The sequence below is a fragment of the Dendronephthya gigantea genome, unplaced genomic scaffold (assembly GCF_004324835.1).
Source record: "Dendronephthya gigantea isolate DGI-Jeju-01 unplaced genomic scaffold, DenGig_1.0 000067F, whole genome shotgun sequence".
Taxonomy (NCBI): Eukaryota; Metazoa; Cnidaria; class Anthozoa; order Malacalcyonacea; family Nephtheidae; genus Dendronephthya; species Dendronephthya gigantea.
Window position 1 is genome coordinate 1042673 of NW_021163077.1, and position 23143 is coordinate 1065815.

Consider the following 23143-nt stretch of genomic DNA (forward strand, 5'->3'; position numbering starts at 1 on the left):
TATTTTCCATCTAGCAAACCGCCTTTTCGTTTTTGGAGAGTGGCATGGGTCGAGTAATTGAATAATTAAAAACTAATTTTTGGAGTAAAATTTAATATATATTTACAAATTTGGCGCGTCATTATCCGCATAATATTCTGGCTGATTGACAGCATATAAGTTTTAAACACAAACTTATATTTTAGCTTTATAAATCTATAATTACAAAACGTTTTAATCAGTCCTTAATTATTTTCATCTTTGGTTTACATCATTCAAAATATGTAGTGTAAACATATGACGCATTAATAATATATTACGCCAACAGTATCAGTCTATCAGAGAGCTTTATATATAAAGACATTCTACCGGGTGTCCGAAAAAGAACTTTACATGTTTGAAATCATACAACGTAAAAATCATAAAAGCTGTAGTGCTGGAATAAACCCCAAAAATATTGAATGTAGAAAGGGTTTAAACTTAGATTTTGATATGTTACATTTAATTTTCGGTAGTTTGCGGAATAAACCTCCGCAGAACCTCCGCAGAGGCTTCGAATGCAAAGATGGTACCAGTCACTGGATGGTACAAAGATAAAAATGACCGCTGCTGCTGAAATTAGAAACGTGGGCGAGGGTTGGGGAGCGCGTTTGTATTCGAAGCCTTTGCGGAGGAGAGAGGAGTCGTCTGCTGTTGCATAGAGAAGAGATATAACGTTTTCACCGAGAACTGAAGGACGACCAGCTTTTACCTACGAAAGAGCAGATTGAGCAACTAAGAGGAACAAGGATGAACCTTTGCTTGGTTTCTTAGCGTGTGAGAATGAACGTTTCATTATTTCATAGAAGGATAGAATATGGAATTGAGGGCAGTTAATGCCAGTTATACAGTCATCACCGACAACAATTAACTTAGTGAAATTATTAATACGGGTATCCTAAGGCTTATTCCATATGGTAGCAAATGCTACGTGAAAGGAGGCCTTAAATCGAGGAATATACACGTCCAAAGAACCCGGGTGAGGGAAAGCCTCCGCAGGGTTGACTCGATTGGTTGAATGAAGGTGGTTGCTGAAGAGGTTGTTGTTGTTGACTTGTTGCTCATTGCGGGACGAAAATGTATTCCTTACTTCTGCTTCCCTTGAGATTGTGGAAATCGTTTCTGACAACTCCGATACTCCATCTATCAGCTCGAATTTTAAGTCCACTTTTTCTCACAAAAATTCCAGTTGTTTTTCGAAAGTGAATTTGACAATTGACAATTGATAGATTAAGTATACATGCAGGCATGTCCCATACCAGCCCGCGAACGGGCCTACTTGGCCTACTCAGTGAGCTCCACATATATCTGGAGTAAGAACTTAAGACCAGGCCAAAAAGTGAAGCCAAAGATGGCGGATATTGAGGCGCTATAGTACGTCAGTTTCAGTCAGGGCGCTTATATATATAAGCGCCCTGGTTTCAGTCTTCCTATGTGTGCGCGGTCAACTAAATTCGTATTTTTTATCTTTATTTTTTCATATTTTTGAGTAAAAAATGAGGGGAATTTCAATGAAAAGTATAATATTAATGCTTTGTATTGAGATACTTTTATATTTCAATTAAATTAAGTTAATTAACAAATAAATAAGCGATATCTTACAAAGAAAGCTAAGGAGTGGCAGCGGATTGTTGATGTTTTCGGCTTTTCGCAAATCACAACATTTTCCCATAGAATATGCTTCCCAAAAAAACATAAATTAAACTTTTCTCAGTTTAATTCATCTATATGAGGCTTTCATTCATGTAAAAAAAAAATAGGAACTGAAAACTATGCTGAAAAACGTACGAGTTTGAAATAATATTAATATATGATTATGAAATTTATAAACAAGACTCATAATGCACGTATAAAAGAACCTTAAAAAGAGCCCTATGCTAGGAAAGCTGGCCAAAAAATAAAGGAAAACTAGTGTTAAAGCGTTTCGAAACAAACAACGAAACAAGAAACTCAAAACATAAGTTGGAAATACATGAAAATAACTCAAAATTAAACAAATCTGAAATGCGTAGTTGAATTTACGGCGAAAAATGCATATTTACTCACACGTACAGTCGGAAAATGCGGCACCCACATCGGGTAGATGCAGAGAAACAGATTCTCAGTAAAATGAATCAATTTTTTCCATTCTTGTGCTCTCAAAATGATGAAAAACACGAAAATCTGAGGGTTTCGGGAACGTCACTCCCGGTCAAAAACAATGACAAATATTTGGCCGCGCGAGTTAGAAGACTGAAACTGACGTACTAAAGCGCTTCAATTTCCGCCACAATCTCGTTCCCCGAGCCCGCGATTCCTCTGGCGAGAAAACGAAGGCTCTGGGATAATCCAAACCGGAAGCCAGAAATCCTGGCTTCCGATTTGTAACGGTTTTTTGTATTTCAAAATTAAAACGGCGTGAACAACCAATCAGAATCATTTCTGGTTTGGATTATCCCAGAGCCTTCGTTTTCTCGCCAGAGGAATCGCGGGCTCGGGGAACGAGATTGTTTCCGCCATCTTTGGCTTCACTTTTGAGCAGGGTTTGGCAGTGTCAATTACCGGAGAAGACCCGCACGAGAAGACCCAATTACACGAGAGAGCCCCGGCCATATATGGAGTGATACATAGAGGAGTGATATGCAATGCCGCCATTATTGAGTAAAAATCTGTTTTCTAATTCAACATGTCGGACCATTTTAAAGATATTTAAAAAGTGAGATCTATATGACAAGTTGGCTTAAGGAAGGATTGGGAGTTTAAGCATTGCCAATAGAAAATGTCTGAGACTACTAAGGGAAAATACAGCGCAGATCGTGTAAGTAAAAAATATATATTAAAACTATATAATTGTGAATATTTTATATGTGATTTATATAGATGTGAATATTATAAATGGACAACAATGTTCAACTAAATACTAGCATATATTTACAAACAAATTTTAAGTTGATATTTTCAAAGACAATGAAAATTTTCCTTGGGCTTTAGCAAAGCCCAATTGAAATGTTTCATAAGGACATAGGTGAAAGAAGATTGTGATAAATTTGTGGAGTTGTCAGTATATTATGTACACAATGACCATCAAAGGCTGTCTAAAGCCGGTTTTCCACTAGCGATATTATTCGTGCGAATCGACATTTTACATTTGTTCCAGAGCTCTTAACTGCAACCATCTGAAACAAATTGCTCAAATACAAAGGAATAAAGTTGCTTCGCAAAAATATTGCTTGTGGAAAACCGGCTTAACAGTGGCAGCTATCTGTGAAAATATCAGCCTGGTATTATGTTCAACAGATATTATGAAACATGATGTTTTCTTAAAGGTTTATGCCATATATAGTCCTGATGTAATTACTTCCAACTTTATTAATTAGCTTTCTTTAATGCACTCTTTACTGCAGAATCCTGGATATTCAAGAGTTGAGTAAAATTTTCTGAACTCGCCAAATTTACCATTTCCAATAAAGCCATACATTTCTTTAAATGACATGCCACATTGAAAACAAGTTTTTATTTCATACATTTTGTAATTCTCCTCTTTGAATTCTTTTGATGATGAATTCCATTCCCACACACTGTTTAACCAGGCGAAGTGAGTGGTGCGTCTAAAAGAGTCTCTTCCCACTATCTGTCTAAATCGCTTACAAACCAAGCTAATTGTTAAGAATCCTTTATCACCTTCATTTAATACTTCTTTAAAGACAGACTCTAAGCCATCATCTGATAGAGACAGAATATTTCTAACCTTTGCTTTAAGTGTGTATGTGGCATGGTCATCCTCATTGCAATGTTCAGTTTGTTTCCTAAAAGCAATTGGTACTTGTAAATGAATTGTCTTTTACTAGCTACCCAAAATTTAGAGTATGTGTTAGTGAGAATAGTTCTCAACAAATTCCATTATGTCAACAATAGATTTTAAGTGACATCCATTTAACTGACCTTATTGGTATTTGGACGTTTTTTTCAGGATTTGCTAGGCGAACTGCCATGTATTTCCTTAAACATAGTATGTCTTCCTTTAGGTAAAAAATGCAATATGATTTATCATAAATTTAAACATATTAAAATACAGCAGGGGTTTTTCTGTGGTTTAAATAATGTAGTTACCAGAAATTGTACTTCGATATAATTACCTGTGTAAAGTTCACATCCAAACCATTGACCATATAATCAGCTACCTAACAACAAAATATGCCGCTAGACATTACAGTAATTGAAGCAATGGGAAAAACATAACTATAATATATTAGATAATTTATATCAAATGTATTTTTCACTTACCATGCATACAAAAACCCCACATGAACTTCCATCAAGTTGTCTGGGCTCAAATTTTGTGGAGTTATCAAAATATTTAACATCTGGTGGACTCATTTCTGGGCATATTGCTTGAAGGTGTGCTATCAGTAATCTATAAGTTGAGTGAATGTTAAGTAATACATCCATGTCAAAACATTTTTTAACACCTAATTTATCTGTCCATTGAAGGCCTACCTAATTTTTTTGTGGAAGCTTCTCTCTTCTCTTAACATCGCCATAGCCATAGGGTCATAAAGAAATATGGTACATGAAGTAAAGTCCACTACCTATAAGGATTAATTTAGAACAACAGTCCAGAAGTGAAAAGTATTGCCTAAAACGTAAATTTATTGAGTTGAATTTATTTTTTTAGGAACCTGACTAAATAAAATATTGTTTTCTAAATTTTTGAAACAGAGGCATATACTGTATGTATATTGTATTCTATCGCAGGTTCTACCGCAGTTCAAAAGGCACTTGTTTTTAAATGAAGTCTTTATGTTTACTACTTTCCATTACAAAATTATAAAAAACCCTGTTTTTTTTGCTATTATACTCGCATTTAAAAAATTACTTACCCCAAGACTCCAGTGATTATTGTCCAAATTTATTGGTATGAAGCACAGGTCTGCTTTAAAGAATGGGTTCTGAAAGATCCCACACAGAAATCAGCGTTGAGCAATATACAGTATAAAGCATTATTTTGAAAGAAACGAATTCATACCTTTTGAATCCATTTCGTTATGGAATGGACGCCATATTTACATAGTTTTGTGTACATGAAGCTGCTCATGACTGCTACACGATTGGTACCCTAGTAAAGATAAATATTTAGCTGATTAATATATATCACAAAATAAGGAATACCAAGTGGTCTTATTTAAATATAGAGGATATAGCACGGATTTTATGTTCGAGTAGCAAAAACAATCTCACGAGTGAGCGCACCGAACGAGTGAGAAATTGTTTTTGACACGAGTGCCATATCTTCAAGCGAACCGTATAATGTTCTGTTTATTATATTGATTTAAGCGAAAAATATTTTGAATGTTATTCCTCAATCCTCAGCGTGACATACGAAAAATACGCGCACCTGGTCCCTGATGTAGTGGCGTATGAGCGTTCCACTAGTGTTTTAGTTCCCAGTAAACTACTCTTGTTCATATAATAAACTGTTAAGAACACTATCTGCAGTTATTATTCTAGTTTCAGTACAGACAGTAGTTTACTTTCCCCTACCTGAGATTTTCTTTGTACGTCGATTAGAAAATTGTTTATTATCTAAATTTCAATAGAAAAATACATGTTTATTCATGATGTGAGTTACTGTAACTATGTGGGTTCTCGGAATACTATATCAATTACACCAGTGATAACCTTATCATTTAGCCATCCTTCGTTATACGTTTCTCCATGTTTGGTTGCGTATTGTTCAAGCAATGTTTTTTCATAGTCGGAAGGCGCTTGGTCAAGCAGCTTGATGTCGTAATACATTAACGGCGTTCCGTTGATGTGTGATACAATGTGATGTAGCTGATGTCCCTTGCGCAAGTCCCAATACCTGTCAACCTACGTCAAGGAATGAATGGATTTTATACACTGTTTATACTAAAACGTTTAGAGCGTTGGTAAATCGAACAACGATCATGCAGGATATGGTTTCAACAAAACCTTTTCTGTGAGTGTACTGTCCTGTACACATTCAGGTGGACTCGGAGGTGTCGTTACTTCCATTTTATCCTTTATCTGGTCTAAAACATATTTTGAGTAATAAGATAAATTATCTATTGTTTTATCCATTGATTAAGACCGTTTTTCGGTCTTAACAATGCGTTATATATCAAGAAGTAACGTTTCTTTACCGATTAAAGTAATCGTACTGTATAGTATCGTTAGTTATATAATAGGTTCGAGATCAGATGTCCATTTAGAATTTTATTTATAAGATATATAATATATATAACGGCTCAAGCCAAGACGCGCCTACGGGGATCAAATCGCCAACAAAAAGTTTAAAATATAAAAATATGCACCTTGCTCTGATATCGATGTACTTTCATCAGTCATAATTTGAACCTCAAAATGTTCTAAATAAAAAACACATTCCTATCTTTTTAAATTTGGATTAAAATGAAGACTGCTAACATTCAGGAGCGTAACCAGTAAAGGTTGATTATAGGCTTACACCACGCTTAAAGGATAATAATTAATAAAAATCCAATATGGCTGTGACAGTTAGGTAAACGTTTGTCGGAATGGTCTGTCGTATGTTTATATATAGTTGATCTTACACTTATACTTTTAGGTTTTTTCAAAACGTATTTATAGCAAACCTTCTGTGCTGTAAAACAGCATATATACGTCTCCGTTGAAGATGGTTTCGCACAACTGTTGTGGCTTGACCAGTTTGTCGTCGATTAGAAACCACCTTTTATTTCGTAAAACCGTACAGTTGAAATGACCCTCTTTTGCATCAATTCCATAGTGTGTCTATATGAGACATTTTTAAATGTTAGACAATTAAAATTGAGCACGTCAACGCGAAGCCCGTACAAAAGAAATCAAGCCCGCTTTTCAAATCGTTTGAATATACATTTATACTTACTATAAAAGCTGAAAGTTTGTATGTATGTCTTCGTCCCAACAAGTCGTGAACGCCAATTAATTCCTGTAACTTAAGGCGAACATGCTGTTTTTCCCCATTCTTTGTTACTGGGAGGATGTTGCAAATTAGACTCGATGGTAGTTTCATTGGCTGTCGCAATTCTACGATATCTTTCTCTTTTTCTTCACAGACACTATAATTAATCAACATGTCTCAATAGTCTATCGTATATACTAAAGCATAATCACAATGTATATTATACTAACGACGAAATGCTATACTATATATCCGTACCAAAATGAAGATTTAAGATCCTTATCTTCCAGCTCGAAGTTGTTTAGCAGCATATTTTCCACCGTTTGAAGACATTTTTCTCTACTTGGCAGGTTTAAAACTGTGAAGGCAACATCCTGGTGCTCGTTATGTTTTCCACAGCTTCGGCATACTAACTGCACCCTTTCAACTCCACGACAGGCACTGATTTTTTAATGGAATGGATGTTTTATATTGATGCCATGCGATATCAATAGATCGGAACATTTATAATTGAGTCAAGCAACAGATAGGTATTATACTAAATTAATTGTATATAATATTGTTGCTATATCACTTTTGTCTTTTTTGAATAATTTATAGGGTGAGTATAAAAAACTGATGCTCATAATAATTTTCCTAATTGAAGAATTTCCAACAGGCGCAGTTGATAACAGTTTTATCATCTCGAACAATTAGAATACATTTTAACTTCCAGCGCCAACAAGATTTCTCTTTTAGATTCACGATTAATGATTCGCCAAATATGCGGCAAATTTGTATTTGAACAGTGATCAGTTTTTTATTCACCCTGTATGTATACAGATAGAAGTCTGTTCAACGACATGTTAATTACTTTATACATTACCTCTGCAGTGCTTCATCGCCTACAGACGAAGTGTAGCGTAAAAGACTATAAAGAAAATCGCCTGGATCATCGGGATCGTTCGAATTCACGAGTTTAGACGCAAGGCTCTCCAATTTCTGGGATACATCTTCTTGTCTAACTTCGATGTATGTTCGGGCTAAGTAAAACAACAACCACGAAAGGTCGCTTCCGCTGGGGGATTTCACTGGAATACACGATGCCAGACATTGCAATAAGCTGTTTACAAAGCAACGATTTTTCTTCGGTGGATTTTCTAGTCCCTTCAAAAGAAAGAGTGCAACAGTGGGTATAGTACTGACCTCTTTTATAGTTATAGCTACATGATTAGAGAAAATGACAATTTTCGGATTACATACAATTATATGAATTTAATAAATTTTACTAACGGTACTTAATGAAGAAATTAAGCAACTTATATATAGTGATAAATATGCATGCACAATTATAAATAAAAGATCCTTACTCGAGGTATAAACCGAACGTCAGGTTCTTCCGTCAATTCTTCCCTTTCCCAAGGGTCGTCAACTCTCGCTTCATTGACATTGCCAGTAGGACTGCTAACCGTATTCTCGTCACTTGAATGTGTCCCAAAAGCAGCATCTGCAGGGAAATAAGGCAGTGTATCACACCCCTCTTTTGTAATATAAATGTGAATAGGTATATATGCGTAGGCCTAATACAATAATGCTCTACCTATATTTCCAGCGATAATGATCCTTCCTAATGAATCAACAGTCGTATGTGCTACTAATCCATGCTTTTGTAGGGCCTGCTCTTGACGACCGATCTCCTCGTTGTTTTTTTTCTTGTTTCGCAGATGAACAAGAAGTCGTTTCATGAATACGTGTGTAGCCGGTTGCATCATGTTGAGGAAATAGTTGTCTTTGTTCATTACACTGTGAAGTTGTTCGTGCGACTCGCTGTTTACATTTGCGTGGAGCTGCGGGCATATCACTAATCGTCGAAGCACATCGTCTGGGTTGTTGGAATTTTCTCGTGGAATCTGTCATACATGCTGTAACGCTCTTTCGTTCATGTCATTGGATGTGTGTCATCAGTCGTTAAACCAGCGTTGGCATTGGTAAGTGCTGAACATGTCCACCATGGAAAGTGTTTTTTCAGTTTGCCATCTGTCGCCAGTCGGATATTTTCGTCCGATGAAGGAAAGGGTTTTCCTTCGTTAGGATTGAAAAAACCTGGCTCAAGTCGATTCATCAGGTGGGCAAGTCTTTGTGGGATGTCAGATACGTTGAATGTAGGTGGATACTTAAAAGATCGAAGAAGGTCTGAATAATCCCGCGGTCCCTCGCTTCTGAGGACGAACTTGATCGCATAAATTCTGTTGTGCGGACAAGAGCCTGACGCCCATCCACCTAAAAAGATAACAAGCAGGAAAATCATACAAATCAGTCAAATCGTCGCTTTACAATTCTGCATGTAAACGTATAAAACTAGTCATTAAAACACTTACCCGACGCTCCCCATATCTTTGTAAATATCTTTTTGTAGTGTGTTGGTACATTCAACTTCTTTCTCAGGAATGATATCGTCGTTTTTGGGTAGATGTGAACTGCCTTTCGCTCCCAGCTGACCACACAACCTCTGCAACACATGGACCTATTATATAGAAAAAAACATTGACGTTGATATAGCAACATTAATTTCATGCACGGGTTCAACATTCATGCATGTCAAAAAGCTTTTGCAAAATTAGAAAAATGCAAATATTATCGTGTGAAGTGTTTGTTATGTGAGACATTTGTTGAGAATCGTATTTTTAATTCAAATAATCATTGTGGGGACAGTTATGACAGGTTTAGCCAATTTTAAGATTGCATCCGCGATAACTGAACCTGAGACTTCGTTAATGCATGCAAGCATGCTTGGTTTAGAGATTTGTATGAACTCATGTTTTTTAATCTATACCTGCGCAAAATTCATCATGTCCAGTAGATCCTCTTCAGAATATGTTGTTAAATTCATATCCTCAAGCACCTGGTCACTTTCTGGGATTCTATGACACTTTCTGTACTCCGTGTTATATGCACTGTCCCCTTTTCTTGTGTGCGGACCAATCCATGGAGCCCAGAACTGGTAGTTGGCCTTCACTTGAAATGAGGAACTCTTGTTCGCTATATTTTGGGTGTGAATTAAAGTTTTAAATTAGTATAAAAGTTTTATTAGGTTTTAGCCAGGCGAAGTTGACAAATTTAGTATATTTTTGTATTACGTGCGGATATAGATGTAACTAGGTCCATATATACTTACCGTTTACACCTCTTGCTAAATGCATCACTTCAACACTTTTCCAGAACTCTCTAATGCTTACACGGTCTGAGTCGTCACATTCAGGTGGAATATCTAGATCGCTAACTATTTTTGATAAAAAATATATAACGTATTTAGGCCTTAATATATGTATGTATATAGAGAACAAGACGGTGCACTTACGTGCGATTGAGAAAACACCCTTTCTTGCAGAGATCCCAGTTTAGATGTGGAGGGTGATTTCCGCAGAGCACACATGTAAAATCGTATATGTGTTCAGTAAGAGCTTCGAAGTGATAGTAAGCATTTCGCACAACGGTTTGATTAAGTTTCACTCCGGCAGTGCTACCAACTGCTGATGCGACTCTTCCTAATGCTGTATGCTCCTGCAATAATTTAAATATAACTTTATCAGTCGAGTCCTGCAGGTGCAGGAGTCACTAATTTTTGGCTTCTCTACCAGCTTACCTCGACAAATGCTCGTAACAGCAACAGGAAGCTTAGACTAAAGCAATGGTAATCGTCAAAGTTATGAAGCCCATCCGTATACTCCTGATATCGGTATATCAGTCCACATTGTGGACATGATTTGTAACATAGTTCAACATCTGAAAAATATAACATGTTTTGTTTATTTTTGCATTTTGAAAGAAATTCCGTAACCATGAAATAATACCCTTTTCAATTTGAACGCCATGTTAACGTAGCTGACTGCATAATTATAAATATTGAGCGTGATGTGTTATCGAAAGCTCTGGGTGCATTAGCACAAACTTACCTTCAATAACTTTGGTTAAAGTAAATATCTTTCCTTTCCGTGTAATCAATTTCTCTTTGCTAAGGGCAATACCTTCGCAATTGCAGCACGTTTCTTCTATTGGTACCAGAACACGTGGAAAGGACAGAACATCAGCATCATGTGTCAATGATCGTGGTAGAGATGGCGGAATTTTCTTCGCTGAATATATGTATTCTACCATTCTGGTTAGCTGTAAATCGTTTGGGGGGTACTCTCCAACGTTTACAAAAAGAGTCTCTTCTTCGGCTGGATTATCTACCGATTCACTTTCACTGACATCGTTTCCGTAGTCGTTTATTGCCGCGGTTTCTGATTCTTGTGGTGTACTGTCATTGGACAAATCATCTGGTCTCACCTGATATAGATACCACTTTCCGATAGCTTTATGGACGCAGGTGACCTTCAAACGGCAGCAACCGCAAGACCATTTATTTAAAGTAATATCGAACGACACTACCACTCTTTTAAATCGGGAATAATGGTGTACTTCTCCTACATATACTGAGAAGTGGCGAAATCTGTTTGAAGTTTCGTTTTTGTTGCAAAACTCGACAATCAGCGGCGCGCTTGCACTTTCTGCTACCATTTGTGCTTGAAGGCATTCTTGTTCTCTGCTTTGTTTAAGCCACTTCATTTTAACAATTAGTTCTTCGAGTGCTCTTCGTGTAATTTTAGGTGGCCCTTTGAATGGTTCCGAAACGTACGGCACGCTTTTCAAATGACAGCAAGTAAAATTTGGATTCCCGCTTCTTCTCGCTGTTTTAGAAACCTCCCTACATTCGTCTAATTCGCGAGAATCCACCTTCGCTTCCAAAGCTGTGAAGAACATGAATAGGATGACTAGTGCCACTAAATGAGCGTCTTACCAAATATAGTCCCTTGCGCGAATCAACGCAAACTCCGTAAAGATGTCTGTTAGCATTTATGTAATCGGGTGTGACATGAATGTATTTTATGTGGTTCCGAAGTGATTTTTTGGATGAAAAACATTTCAAACACGACTCGCACTCTAAAGTACCTTGCTGGTTATTAATGTCGCTTGAACTCGTGCGCGATTCACGATCCTGTAAGTCAGATGTTTGCGACTGTCCCGTAAGTGATTCGTCGCGAGCAAGAGTTTGCCTCTTGTGGGAATACAAATGATTAGTAAACGAGTCAGTTCGCTCGAAAATTCTATCACAGGAGCAACAGTGAAAATGCGAAACATTGTTAACCATGCTTCCGTCTGAGGAAATGCATTCAAGCCGACATCTTAAAATGACAAATTCTAAAATAGGTAAAAGAAAACATGATCTTGAAACAGTCCATTCTAAAATTAACCAGAACTTAAAAGTATGAGCTACATATTTATAGCCAAGTGCATTATGAAGTGACGTCCTCAATGACTTAAAATTTGTTATGATTAGGCGAAGTAAAAAATTCATTAACTTCCATGCAAAAACATTTCGGCCTTCGTTGTATCAAGTAATTGCACGAACAACTCTTGCATGCATGCATGGAATGAACTATATGTATGTAGTCTATACTGATAATTATCCTGAGACGATGGTCATTCCACATCCTTTTGCTGCCCGTGTAAACTGTAATCTATATGACTTGGTAAAAATGACTATACATACAGCTTACCGTCAAAAGAGATTCTTGTTTTCCAGTGAATAGCATGAAAATGCATGTTTAAGCAACTTGCATCGTTTCAATCCTTTGATTTTCGTTGGAGTACATAGTGGGCAATGAAACAGTTTACCTCCGCACTCACAGCTTTCTGAAGTACATCGCTGAAATATATCTCCTGGAACTTCCGTTATGCTGCTTCTCCATACGGATGATATAGAATTCATTGCCATTGACAAGTAAAACCTCGCTAAAACACAATTGGTGAAAAAGTAAAATAATTTGACACATGTGTTGCAGGTAATTTATGTCTTGTATATTATCACTTCGTTCAGTGCTTATTCATATTAGCTAATAAAGTAACCAAATAAAATACTTACATTTGTGAGACAAGTTGCTGTTTTTTCTACCTTGTTCTTCTATAATGGTTTCCGTTTAGCAACTGCATGTTCATGCATACAATGTTGCTTTAAACCAGCATCGAATTATTGTGCTTAGCTTAGCAGTTCTTAAATTCTCCTCTTATATAACCAGGTCGGGGAGTGGTTTTTTATCCCACGAAGTAAACTTCCTGTTGATACTGATAACTTAATTCCTGTTGTGCTCGACCTGCTAGACTTAGACATCACTTGAAAATTTAAAAATGTAAATATAGACTAACTATATATAATCTATACGTATCTACTTAAAATAAATCATAGGGGCTTGAGCACGCCACATAAAATGCCAAGATATTTTTTTTCTTTTTAAATTTATCACCGGCGCGAAGTGAGGCACGGCTCTTTGTCTATTATACATATAAGTTTAAAATTTTAATGATTTTAGTCTAATTTTTCTCAAAAAACAACCGTGCAGACATGGTATATTCTCTATTCTGACCCCTGTAACTGATCCCAGCCTGGCATAACATGCAGTGTCGTGAAAATGTGTCAAATGTCATGCATGTTCGTCTGTAGAGTTATGGTGTATTATATATATTCATATATATTCATTTATGTGGAAATATAGTAAATTTGTAAACAGGGGAAAATATGCGCGCAAGCACATACCCATGCACGTTCAATCACGAAGAGGAAACATCCCATCCCCCTCCTGCTATAAATTACTAAAGTGAATACGGTAGTTATTAGTGTTATAAAATTAGTTACTAGACCAAAACAATCAAGCAATAGAGGGAAGTGTTACACCCTTGCACATAGGTATATGAGGCTGGCAAATTTCCCACCTGTTATAAGAAACATGGTGAAACCACAGCGCGTCAATGAACTGTAATAAATAACTGGAACGCTGCCTTATGATTGTTTTCGTTAAGCCAGAATTTGCGGGACTTTACCTCCAGACAACGCGTGCATATATCACTTAAACCCACCGTATCCACACACTTTTATCATGAAATTGATCAAAATCACACGACAGTGACTCGTTCGCCACATACTCTTCTGCCTGAGAAGAGAGAGAATTGATGAAAAGCTTGGGCCGGTTGATTTAAAGAATATAATTGGATGAAAGACGCAATCCTGCAGGGGCTATTTTAAAGTGAACAATGTGCAAAACAGTAGAGGTGTATTGAAGAAGGATCATCTCCGAGTTCGCAATGTTTACCTCTTTTACAATTTTCAGCCTGCTGGAAGAGAGCCCCTTGTAGTTAAAATTGCTGCTTTCATATGCACTACCTATTGAATATTGACATAACGATAGGTACTTTCATTTTGTGAAATTCCACATTTTCCAATTTTTGCCACACCTATACTTACAATATCGGATACATGACTGCGAAAATTCTATGAAAATTTCCTTTCTCAGTGCAAGTTAAAAACACACAGTTTACTTAGACGGGTACAAGCCATTTCGCAATATTCCTCGTTTTAAGGAAAATCATCACAGGCTATAATATTAAATTATTACAAGGGTTTTGAAGGGTCTTAATTTCGAATGGAATTATACACACTTTAAATTAGATTAACATTAAATTAATACTATCAATATTATTAATGATAGCTGTATATTATTATCGAACGAGTGCATTCCAAATGATTCCACCAGTTAGTGACATTTATTTCTAATCACAAGTGGTTTTTAGTCTACTTAATATACCGGCATGCGTCCAAATCCAATTTAGTAGCTATAATATGCAGAAAATCCTGTCAATGCATGAAATATTGTAGCATGGCAGTAACAACAGTTGTCCCACAAACTGAGCAAAATTTTCTTGTTTCATCAAAATATAATGATCTGACAGTTTTGTTTCTAGTTGGAAATTTGTCTTTTCTTAATCTCCGAGGGTACAACCACATTTTTCAATATTGGTTACTTTCTCGTTATGTGCGTATTGTACTTCCACCCAACCAACCACAATAGTATTTTTATTTTGCTTAAAATTCGTACGGTAGAACAACCAGTAAGTCATACTATACTTTTATCATGTCTCTGCGAACGGGTATTCTAATAACTGTATTACGTAATAAGAAAGATCATACCTAATTGCTCCTTTCCAACAATCAGCGAAACTAATTAACTGGATGAAAACACAAGAAGAGCTTGCGAATTGATCGTTAACAATGAATGAAAAATTCCCTTCGTATTTTCTAAAATACGGTGGGAAATATGAAAATATAGCTAGTTTAAAGATATTAAGTCTGATATCTAACAGTTCTCTTGCTTCAGTTGCTTTTAATCTGCTTTTAATGAAAATTCTGGAGATTTTCAGTAGACCCAGCTTGATAGGTAGTCACTACCTATTTCAATTAATATATGAAAATAATATAACTTAGCATCAAATGTGGTATAACAACTGCCTAAAATAGACAAAACACTTCTTGACGTTTCGACCTGAGGGCCTTCGTCAGGACTCAGGAGAGTTAGTAGGAATGAAAGCCCCTTATGAATGAAAAAATAAAAAAATAAAAAGATAAATTTTTATGTATATCTATCACACATAAAAATGAGATAATGTTATTTCAAAATTCAAACGACGTGTTAAGTTATGAAGGGGACTACTTACTCACTTAACAGATCGGAGAACGATGATTTCCTTAGAATGAGGAATGTCAAAAAAAGCATGTAGCAATCCAAGTTAATTGCACATTTTTTATTAGTAGTCTGTAAGGAAGTTTTTACGAGGAAAATTTGTTGAATATTGGTAATTTAGGTAATTAGTTCATTGACGACATTAAATTAAGTAGAGAGACATTCCTTCCCAAAGACAATCATTTAGTTACAGGTAAATCTAGAGCCTTAGAAGTTGTGTAGCGAGAGTTGATAGGGATACAGAGTGTGAAATTACTATATAATCAAAAGAAAACAAAAATTGTGAAGTGAATTGTGAATAGCGTTGCGATCACTCTACATTTCCAACATATTAACAAAAATATATAAAATTACAATGCTTATTTTATATTATATTTTGATATAGGTAATTGGAACCATATTTTAGTTCTCATTGTTTAATTTGTGATAAATTGTATAAAAGGTTAGGTTTTTGTGGAGAAAAAAAGGGGAAAGTCATGAGTAACTTATGTAAAAAATTTTTTGTAAATTAGGGGCGTAACCAATAAACAGAGGGGGTAGTTAGTAGGTTGTTGGACAACCACTAACCATGCGGTTCGTATGAAAATGAAAGGGTTTTATTCGTGTGTGATGAAACTCTTTAACCCTATTTATACCGGGGGTTTGCACGGGGGTGCGTGCAAACAAGTGATTCCATTCGCTTGCCCTTTTATGACTTTTAATATTTTTCCTCTACCATATCACAAGTGTGAAAATTTTGTTTGAAAAGTTCAAAGTTATCGGGGCGTTTGACGACATTTGTCAAACAAGGTGTCGAGCCGAAAATGGGGAAAATGGGGGTTGGTGATTTATGAAAAAGAAAAATGGTAGTATTTAGGACATCAGAGGTATGCCATAACATTAAACTATGTCGTTGAATTTAAAAAAACAAAAAATAACACATCAAAATGTTTAATTTTGTACCTTCATAGAAAAGAACCAAAATCATAGAATATTTAGAGATTTTTGCCATTTTTCGATAGGTGGTCGTATCGAATGGGGCCAAAACGCAGCATTTTGGATGTGAATTCAACTTTTTTGTTATTTTAGGTTAAAGAGAGATAAAACTTCCTAAAAATATAACTAAAAGGATAATTTCAGGTAATCGACAGAATATCTGAGGGGTGTGCCCTATCAGCAAACCCCCGGTCATATCAACATCAAAAAACCCCGGTACAAATAGGGTTAAGAAACTATGTAGGTACGTGTGTAGTAATAGGTTGTGTTTTTTGGCGATGTTTGAAATCAAAGGTATGCAAGGAGGTAGTTACAAAAGGATAACAGAAGACAAGATAGTCGAGCGTGCGAATCAGTGATCCTTCAACCCGTGTGTTGAGCCTTTAGGCTGGAAATTTAGGACGAGAAACTTATCTGTGACCGAATTCACATCAGACGAGTTTCCAGGCTCTAATATGAATTATGAATAGGCCCCGAACTAGGGCATGAGTAGTTGAATCAGGCCTTTATATAGGCGCTGTTTATATTATCTCGGATATCCAGGTAAATTTGTGTTCATAATCAGTTGTAGCAGCTGAAACGCAAGTGTTTATATTAGGAAGTTTTAAACTCGTCTCGGCTGGTTGGGTCAACGTGGGTGTGACACGCTGTTTACGAAAAAGAGTAACCCTAGTGGTAGGGAGAACCATGTAGCCTTATCGGCCACCGTATTACACTGTCTCGGCCTCCAGGGTTAACTTTTCCTGCCGGTGCGTGCGCAATAGCGAATAGAGCATTGATTAAGAAGACACTATCGCTTGCTATTTGTTTGCAATTTTATCATATAAAGGGTTGGCTTGGTATAGTTGTCTTGGGAGTATGATGTCCCCGATACACGCGATCAGATAAACAGCGCCCTAGTCTTTGACTTGTAAAGCAGTATTTCAGATAGGTAGACCGTAGACACTGAGAGCCATGCGAAGGTTTGCAGGTATTGTTCAGTTTAGGCCACTAAATAAATACTTCTATGATGAGAGAACATGCATTGGAAGTATATGCGACTATCCTGATACGGTTCCAATAAAATAGTAATAGCAATAATAAAATGCCAACATCAACTAAGTCTAAGATGTCTACAAGACGACGACACAAGACAATAATAAAACGCATTCTGTTGGATTACTAACGCGGTAATATTCACATTGACGTTTATATTAGCTAAAATTAAACAGAGCATCTTAGTCCTATTTCAACTTTCTAACTCCAGTTATTAAACGTGCCAAACATCTTTGGTCTATAATTGTAAACGAACTAACACGGCTGTTTGTCGCGTCCGATAACCGCATTACCGCAGGAGAAACGCAAGTGACAAATAAGGCTATATACACCATATATGGCAGGGGCTCTCTCGTGTAATTGGGGTCTTTTTATGAGGGGTCAGCACTGCCAAGTATAGTAGTCACTTTTTGCACCCAAAGTTCTTACTCCAGATATATGTGGAGCTCACTGGGCCTACTCTAGATCTGGAACGAGATTGCGAATTGAGGAACCCTGGAACGAGAATCCGATCATTTCTACGGCGGAATGACGGCGGCTTTTGGCATTACGAGTCGGGTGTGGAATGTCGCATATTTTAAAACAATTATTCTCAAATATTTCTGTCAACAAAAAAATCGCTTGGTTTTCCAGTGAAGAGTTGGTTATTTTAGTCCATTTTGGTTCCCCAAAATGCGCTCGTGTTCATGAAGATACCATATTAAAATTTCGCGAACATTTTGGAGTCAATTTTTCAAGAAGTGACAAAAAAACTTGGTGTGTTGAAATCATATAAATACAATCTTCGTCGAAAGTCAAAATATGGCAGACAAAAGTCGAATATTGAAATGGTCGCTGTTCGCTTTTACTGTAGTTTTTTGGGTAGGTTTTGCTTTGTCAAATTTGTAATGAGTTATCTTTTATTGACTTATCATACGCATTTCGTATTTGGATTCTGTTCACGCAATATTATAAAGGAATATTGTGGCTTACGTATCAAATATACCAATAAAAATGTGCATGTAGTTTTCCTGATACAATTGACTTGACTTTAGTGTAGAAAATATAAAGTCGGTCTGAATGAGACACTGTACACTTGCAGTGGTGTTCAATATATTCTTTAAAATAGGCAACATTTTACAGTTTCATGCAGTGGATTTGTTCTTCGAAAGCGTAGTTTTTAATTTTTGTACAAATGAGCAAACTTTGCCGTTGTGTTGCCAAAGCTCAGGCTGTAGCCTCTCAAGTTAAGGGAGTTAACATATAGATATATATCTAGTGCCCTACCCTGACAAGAAGCATGGTTCTTAAACTTTCTGAACTTTTATGGGATAATATACTGTAATACGTTGAGAGTCAAGCAGGTACAAAGAGAATATAATGGTGTAATTATATGCAGGAATGCTCTGAATCAAAGACTTTGCTAAGTCAGTTTTTCATAAGTCATTTTTATAAGTGCTCTCCCTTTTGGCATTCATGCTATTATGGGCAGTTTGTTATACAATGTTTAGTGAAAGGCTTCCATAAAGAGTACTTTAAAACTAATGGAGAGCTCATCCTAGTGACCTAGTCTATATGTCATAGTTTAGACATTTTAGACTGTTTTCTAAATATTTTTTTTTTATATTTTAGACAATTGGAGGCCTGATGATGGGTGTTGGCTTCTATTCAGTGACACAAAAAAATGAGTACACAGAGTTTACAAGTACTTCAACTGATCCTGGTGCTCTAATTGTTGCCGTTGGGTTTATTATATTCTTTGTCTCTTTTGCTGGAACCATTGGAGCCCTTCGTGAAAATACAACTTTACTGAGGATTGTATGAAACTCCAGATTATATACAAAATAAAAACCTACATTGCTTTGTCAGTTTTATTAAATTCATTTCATTTAGTTGTCGGTCTTAACTATCATTCAAACCACCCAAACCTACATTAGAGTTGTGGTGTTAATATATTATATTAATTTATAACCATTCTTTTTCATGATTTTGTTCCTCAGTATGAAGTGTTTATTATGATTGTTGTCATACTTCAATTCATTGGTGGAATCCTTGGTTTTGCATTTTGGCCTGAGGTAAAATTAGACATCTGACATATTTAGTGATATATTACCCTTGATCTAGAGAGGTTAAAGAAGTACTGGTGGGGTAGGATAGGTTTGATTGAAATTTAGTATTCAAAATCATTCCCCACATTAGCAAATATATAATCCTGTATTTGGTGTTTTTTCATCAGGTTAAAGAAAGTCTGGATACACAAATAAAGAAAATGATCACAAAATATCCTTATGATGTGGACCTCAAGAATGCTATAGATCTTGTGCAAGAGAGGGTAGGTGCAACTGTCCAGAGGGTGTTGTATGTATCAATGGCGGAAAGTCCAGTTTGTATTATAAAGTCTGTAGCCCAATATTTCACTGCCCAATATATGCTATGATCTGTTAGAAGGCATCTATGATAGAATTATAGATATAGGTAAAAATTTGCATATATGTCAGTGATAATAGTGAAGTATTCAGTTAATGTGTACATCAGTATGGGCATTATCTATAAATTAAAAAGATTGGTGACAGAAGAAAAAAGACATATGCCTTTAAAGTGGAATCTTTGTGAAAACTTGAATGCTCCCCATTGCTATGCTGGACCTAAAAATAGTATCCATGTACTTTGAGTACAAATAGAATCAGTTTCAATCGGTTTCAAATGCATTAGTAGCCTGTATTTTATACTCCAGCAGAATCAGCATTTAAGTTGAGTCAATAGGGAATTTTTAATATAGACATGTTCTATGTAAAAGTACACAGCATTTTGTCATCATTTACATCATCAACCTTTTCCTCTGTAGTTGGAATGTTGTGGAAGTATGAACTATAATGATTGGGATCTCAACCGTTACTACCGTTGCTATGTGAATCCCCCCAAACCCATTCAACATTGCAGCGTGCCTTTCTCATGTTGTCACATAAAGGAAAAGGTATGTTCTCAGTTTAACCACCTCAGACATGACCAAAAATATGGCATCGTGCACATTTAACACAAGTCACAAAGCATGGCTGGAAATTGGTTCTAAAGAAAGACAGTTCTGCCTTCGTTTACGTTATTTGAAATTATTTTTTAAATTAATGTATCATCATGGTAAAATGCGCTAGTAAAGTAATCAACTACATCAAGCAATTTTAATTCTTATAATGTTCCATCCTAATTTCCATAGCATAATCCTTAACCATAAAAATCACATAAGATTTTATTTTTTACAGCAAAGACTAAACTATCAATGTGGTTATCAGATGCGATCTGCAAACGTCCATGTGAGAAGATAACAATGATTTTTGAAATTTTCCTTCATATTATTTAAAGCCATTAAAATCTCTTAAAATCATATAAATTCATGTTCTTTCCACCATAGAGATTGAAAGCAAAGGAGACCATATACACTCGCGGATGTTTAAACATGTTGGAGAATTACTTTAAAGATAACCTTGTCCTTGTTGCAGCCGTCGCTATTGCCTTCCTTGTGCCCGAGGTACATTCGAGTTACAATATTCTGTTTAATCAGATTTCTGCAACAGTAGACACATAGTGTGAAGGCTGAAATCACAGACACCTTTAAAAACCCCTGCGTGGGGACGCCCTTAGACTTTAAAAGATTCTCATTCCCCACTTTCTTAGGGAATTCCATTATTAGGGAATTAGGAAATGGACAATCTATGCCTGCCTCGATGGCTTTTTCACGCGTTTTACAGTAGTCACTCGCCTGATTTACCTGATTTACCTAAATATCACCAGTTCGAACCGTCTTGACATAGTAGCTCAGTTGGAAGTGCATTGGAGTAGCAAACCAACAGTTGCTGTTCGATTCCCACTTCGATTATAATGCAACCCGCCTCCCTTATGCAACCCCGCTGCCTTGAACTCGGATCCATCCGCGCCCATGCCAGTTAGAAAGAGTCATCGACATTCGCTTGATATTTTTTTTCACCAGGTTGTTGGCATAGTTCTCACGCACTTGTATATCAACGACATAAAAGATCGTATCGAGAAAATATATGAAACCGACAACTTTGGTACCCGGGCCCCAAAACCAGCTGGTCCGTCGCAGGCAACTGGATATTTGTAGATCCACGTGCTTCTACTTGTTGGTGACACAGCGCCTGACTATACCAGTCATCTTAGAAACTTCAGTGTGCACTATTATATAATTTTGTCTTAGCTTTCATTTTTCTATTTGAATTATAGATAGATACAGGCAGTGAATTGCAGTATGTTACCCGGTATAAGAGGAACTTACTGTTGTCTGTAGCTAAGGCTTATACTTGTTTAAAGCTGAAACCGTACAGCGCATGATTTTTGCTTCGTGAATCTTGATTAGATTGCAGTGTTTTTGTCATTTGGAATACGGCTTGAAGTAGCCTTGAGCATGCTTGTTTCAACGTTCTACGATATCAAATATGTTTGGTGTAATATACTTTAATCGACATATGTAACGTGCTTACTCATATCGCAAGTGTGTTTACCCGCATGATAAATGTTATGATATGTGCAATTCTATATCGCTACTTTCGTAATCAAGTGTAATATATTCGTATTATCTTTTGTACTTTATTATACGAGGAATAATTTTTTGTGGTGTAACATATTTTTCGCTCAACCTTCATCCTATAATCACCGTATAAAGGATATAGGGCGAATAGGTACAAGACCCTGGGTACGAGGTTGCGAATAACTAACCTTTTTGCCTCAAAGCTAAAGGCTACTGCAAATTCAGCGACCTGTTTATCACTGGTTTCAGGAAAAATTGCCCGATTTTCGAATAAAAGTTGCGCTATTTATCACCAAGTTTGTATGGGGGCTGCATCCGCCGCTACCCCCAACGCGCATGGGGCATACTCGGAGTACTCTCAAAATATTTCGACTATAGTGGACTACTGTTTGTTCCTTATAGTCGCGTCTTACAGTCGTAACATCAACTTTTGTGATGCAGAGATTATTCTAAGGTGCAATGATAACCGGTATACCTGTAGTGATAATAAGATTTGTGATGAAGTAGTGATAAAATGTGGCATTTATTATATATTATATAACATTCGCCACGTGTGTATATATATTACTATTGCGTAATTTGGCCGCATGTGATTAATCAATTACGTAAAATTTAAGTTGCTAATCAGTACATGAACCCATACAGGACAGTCAGAGCTTTTGTAAAACAAGGCTGCGTTTACATAAATTTTACCATTTCTTCGGCTTTAGTGCAGTGATAAGATTTCTTAAGAATAATCCCTGTTTTGCCGGATCTCTGAACCAAACATCTTCATTTATACCGGAGAACTCAAGAATAGGAACATACAGAACAAATTATACAGAGATGTGAAATACGATGTAAATTCACATTAGAAAATGAACAAATTTGGAAAACTTCGATGTGTAAACTATGAGCTATATCGCTGAACGATACTGACGCTAAATGGTCTTGGCATCCGTCCTTGGAGAATATCCAGTGGGGATAACTTAACATCATCGGGTGGTAAATTTCTTCTTAGCCATCGAGGCCAACGAGAGACGAGCGAATGCACTAAAGTTTTTGGGAATGTGTTCACCGCATGGTTAACGGGCATATTGATCC

At 36.4% G+C, this 23143-nt stretch overlaps 3 protein-coding genes across 4 annotated transcripts; 1 reads left to right on the plus strand and 2 right to left on the minus strand.

The window, feature by feature from the left end:
* Positions 1–2828: 2828 nt before the first annotated feature.
* LOC114530929 lies at positions 2829–7283 on the minus strand. Of its 2 annotated transcripts, XM_028552550.1 has the most exons (14): positions 7199–7283; positions 6905–7097; positions 6633–6789; positions 6333–6386; positions 5971–6050; positions 5677–5868; positions 5539–5580; positions 5024–5113; positions 4878–4946; positions 4495–4586; positions 4282–4411; positions 4134–4178; positions 3940–4016; positions 2829–3803 (listed from the first exon to the last, which is right to left on the minus strand). In XM_028552550.1, the coding sequence occupies exons 1-14, from the start codon at positions 7249–7251 to the stop codon at positions 3371–3373; spliced, it is 1707 nt and encodes a 568-aa protein (XP_028408351.1). In that variant the 5' UTR covers positions 7252–7283; the 3' UTR covers positions 2829–3370. The 2 variants fall into 2 exon arrangements, with proteins under 2 accessions (XP_028408351.1, XP_028408352.1); XM_028552551.1 differs by lacking the exon at positions 6333–6386.
* A 2990-nt stretch (positions 7284–10273) lies between these two features.
* LOC114530885 lies at positions 10274–11722 on the minus strand. Its single transcript, XM_028552482.1, has 3 exons — positions 10873–11722; positions 10563–10702; positions 10274–10480 (listed from the first exon to the last, which is right to left on the minus strand). The coding sequence occupies exons 1-3, from the start codon at positions 11720–11722 to the stop codon at positions 10274–10276; spliced, it is 1197 nt and encodes a 398-aa protein (XP_028408283.1).
* Positions 11723–18131: 6409 nt separating this feature from the next.
* Positions 18132–22139, plus strand: LOC114531012 (tetraspanin-33-like). Its single transcript, XM_028552641.1, has 8 exons — positions 18132–18402; positions 19153–19338; positions 19521–19595; positions 19757–19852; positions 20366–20494; positions 20778–20828; positions 20927–21043; positions 21503–22139. Exons 1-8 carry the CDS (start codon positions 18343–18345, stop codon positions 21635–21637), a joined length of 849 nt encoding a protein of 282 aa, XP_028408442.1. The 5' UTR covers positions 18132–18342; the 3' UTR covers positions 21638–22139.
* The last annotated feature ends 1004 nt before the right edge of the window (positions 22140–23143 follow it).

What these genes read in the sequence shown, in the direction of transcription:
- LOC114530929 (XM_028552550.1), bottom strand. Translation starts at nt 7,251, where the DNA reads ATGCTGCTAAACAACTTCGAGCTGGAAGATAAGGATCTTAAATCTTCA. An exon ending in ACGTACAAAGAAAATCTCAG is followed by an intron (nt 5,114 to 5,538) that starts GTAGGGGAAAGT and finishes TATCTTTACTAG; the next exon opens with GGTACCAATCGTGTAGCAGT. An exon ending in AACGTCCAAATACCAATAAG is followed by an intron (nt 3,804 to 3,939) that starts GTCAGTTAAATG and finishes AATTGCTTTTAG; the next exon opens with GAAACAAACTGAACATTGCA.
- LOC114530885 (XM_028552482.1), bottom strand. Translation starts at nt 11,722, where the DNA reads ATGTTCTTCACAGCTTTGGAAGCGAAGGTGGATTCTCGCGAATTAGAC. An exon ending in TTTAACCAAAGTTATTGAAG is followed by an intron (nt 10,703 to 10,872) that starts GTAAGTTTGTGC and finishes TATATTTTTCAG; the next exon opens with ATGTTGAACTATGTTACAAA. An exon ending in TGTTACGAGCATTTGTCGAG is followed by an intron (nt 10,481 to 10,562) that starts GTAAGCTGGTAG and finishes AAATTATTGCAG; the next exon opens with GAGCATACAGCATTAGGAAG.
- LOC114531012 (XM_028552641.1), top strand. Translation starts at nt 18,343, where the DNA reads ATGGCAGACAAAAGTCGAATATTGAAATGGTCGCTGTTCGCTTTTACT. An exon ending in GTTTTGCATTTTGGCCTGAG is followed by an intron (nt 19,596 to 19,756) that starts GTAAAATTAGAC and finishes TTTTTTCATCAG; the next exon opens with GTTAAAGAAAGTCTGGATAC. An exon ending in TTGCCTTCCTTGTGCCCGAG is followed by an intron (nt 21,044 to 21,502) that starts GTACATTCGAGT and finishes TTTTTTCACCAG; the next exon opens with GTTGTTGGCATAGTTCTCAC.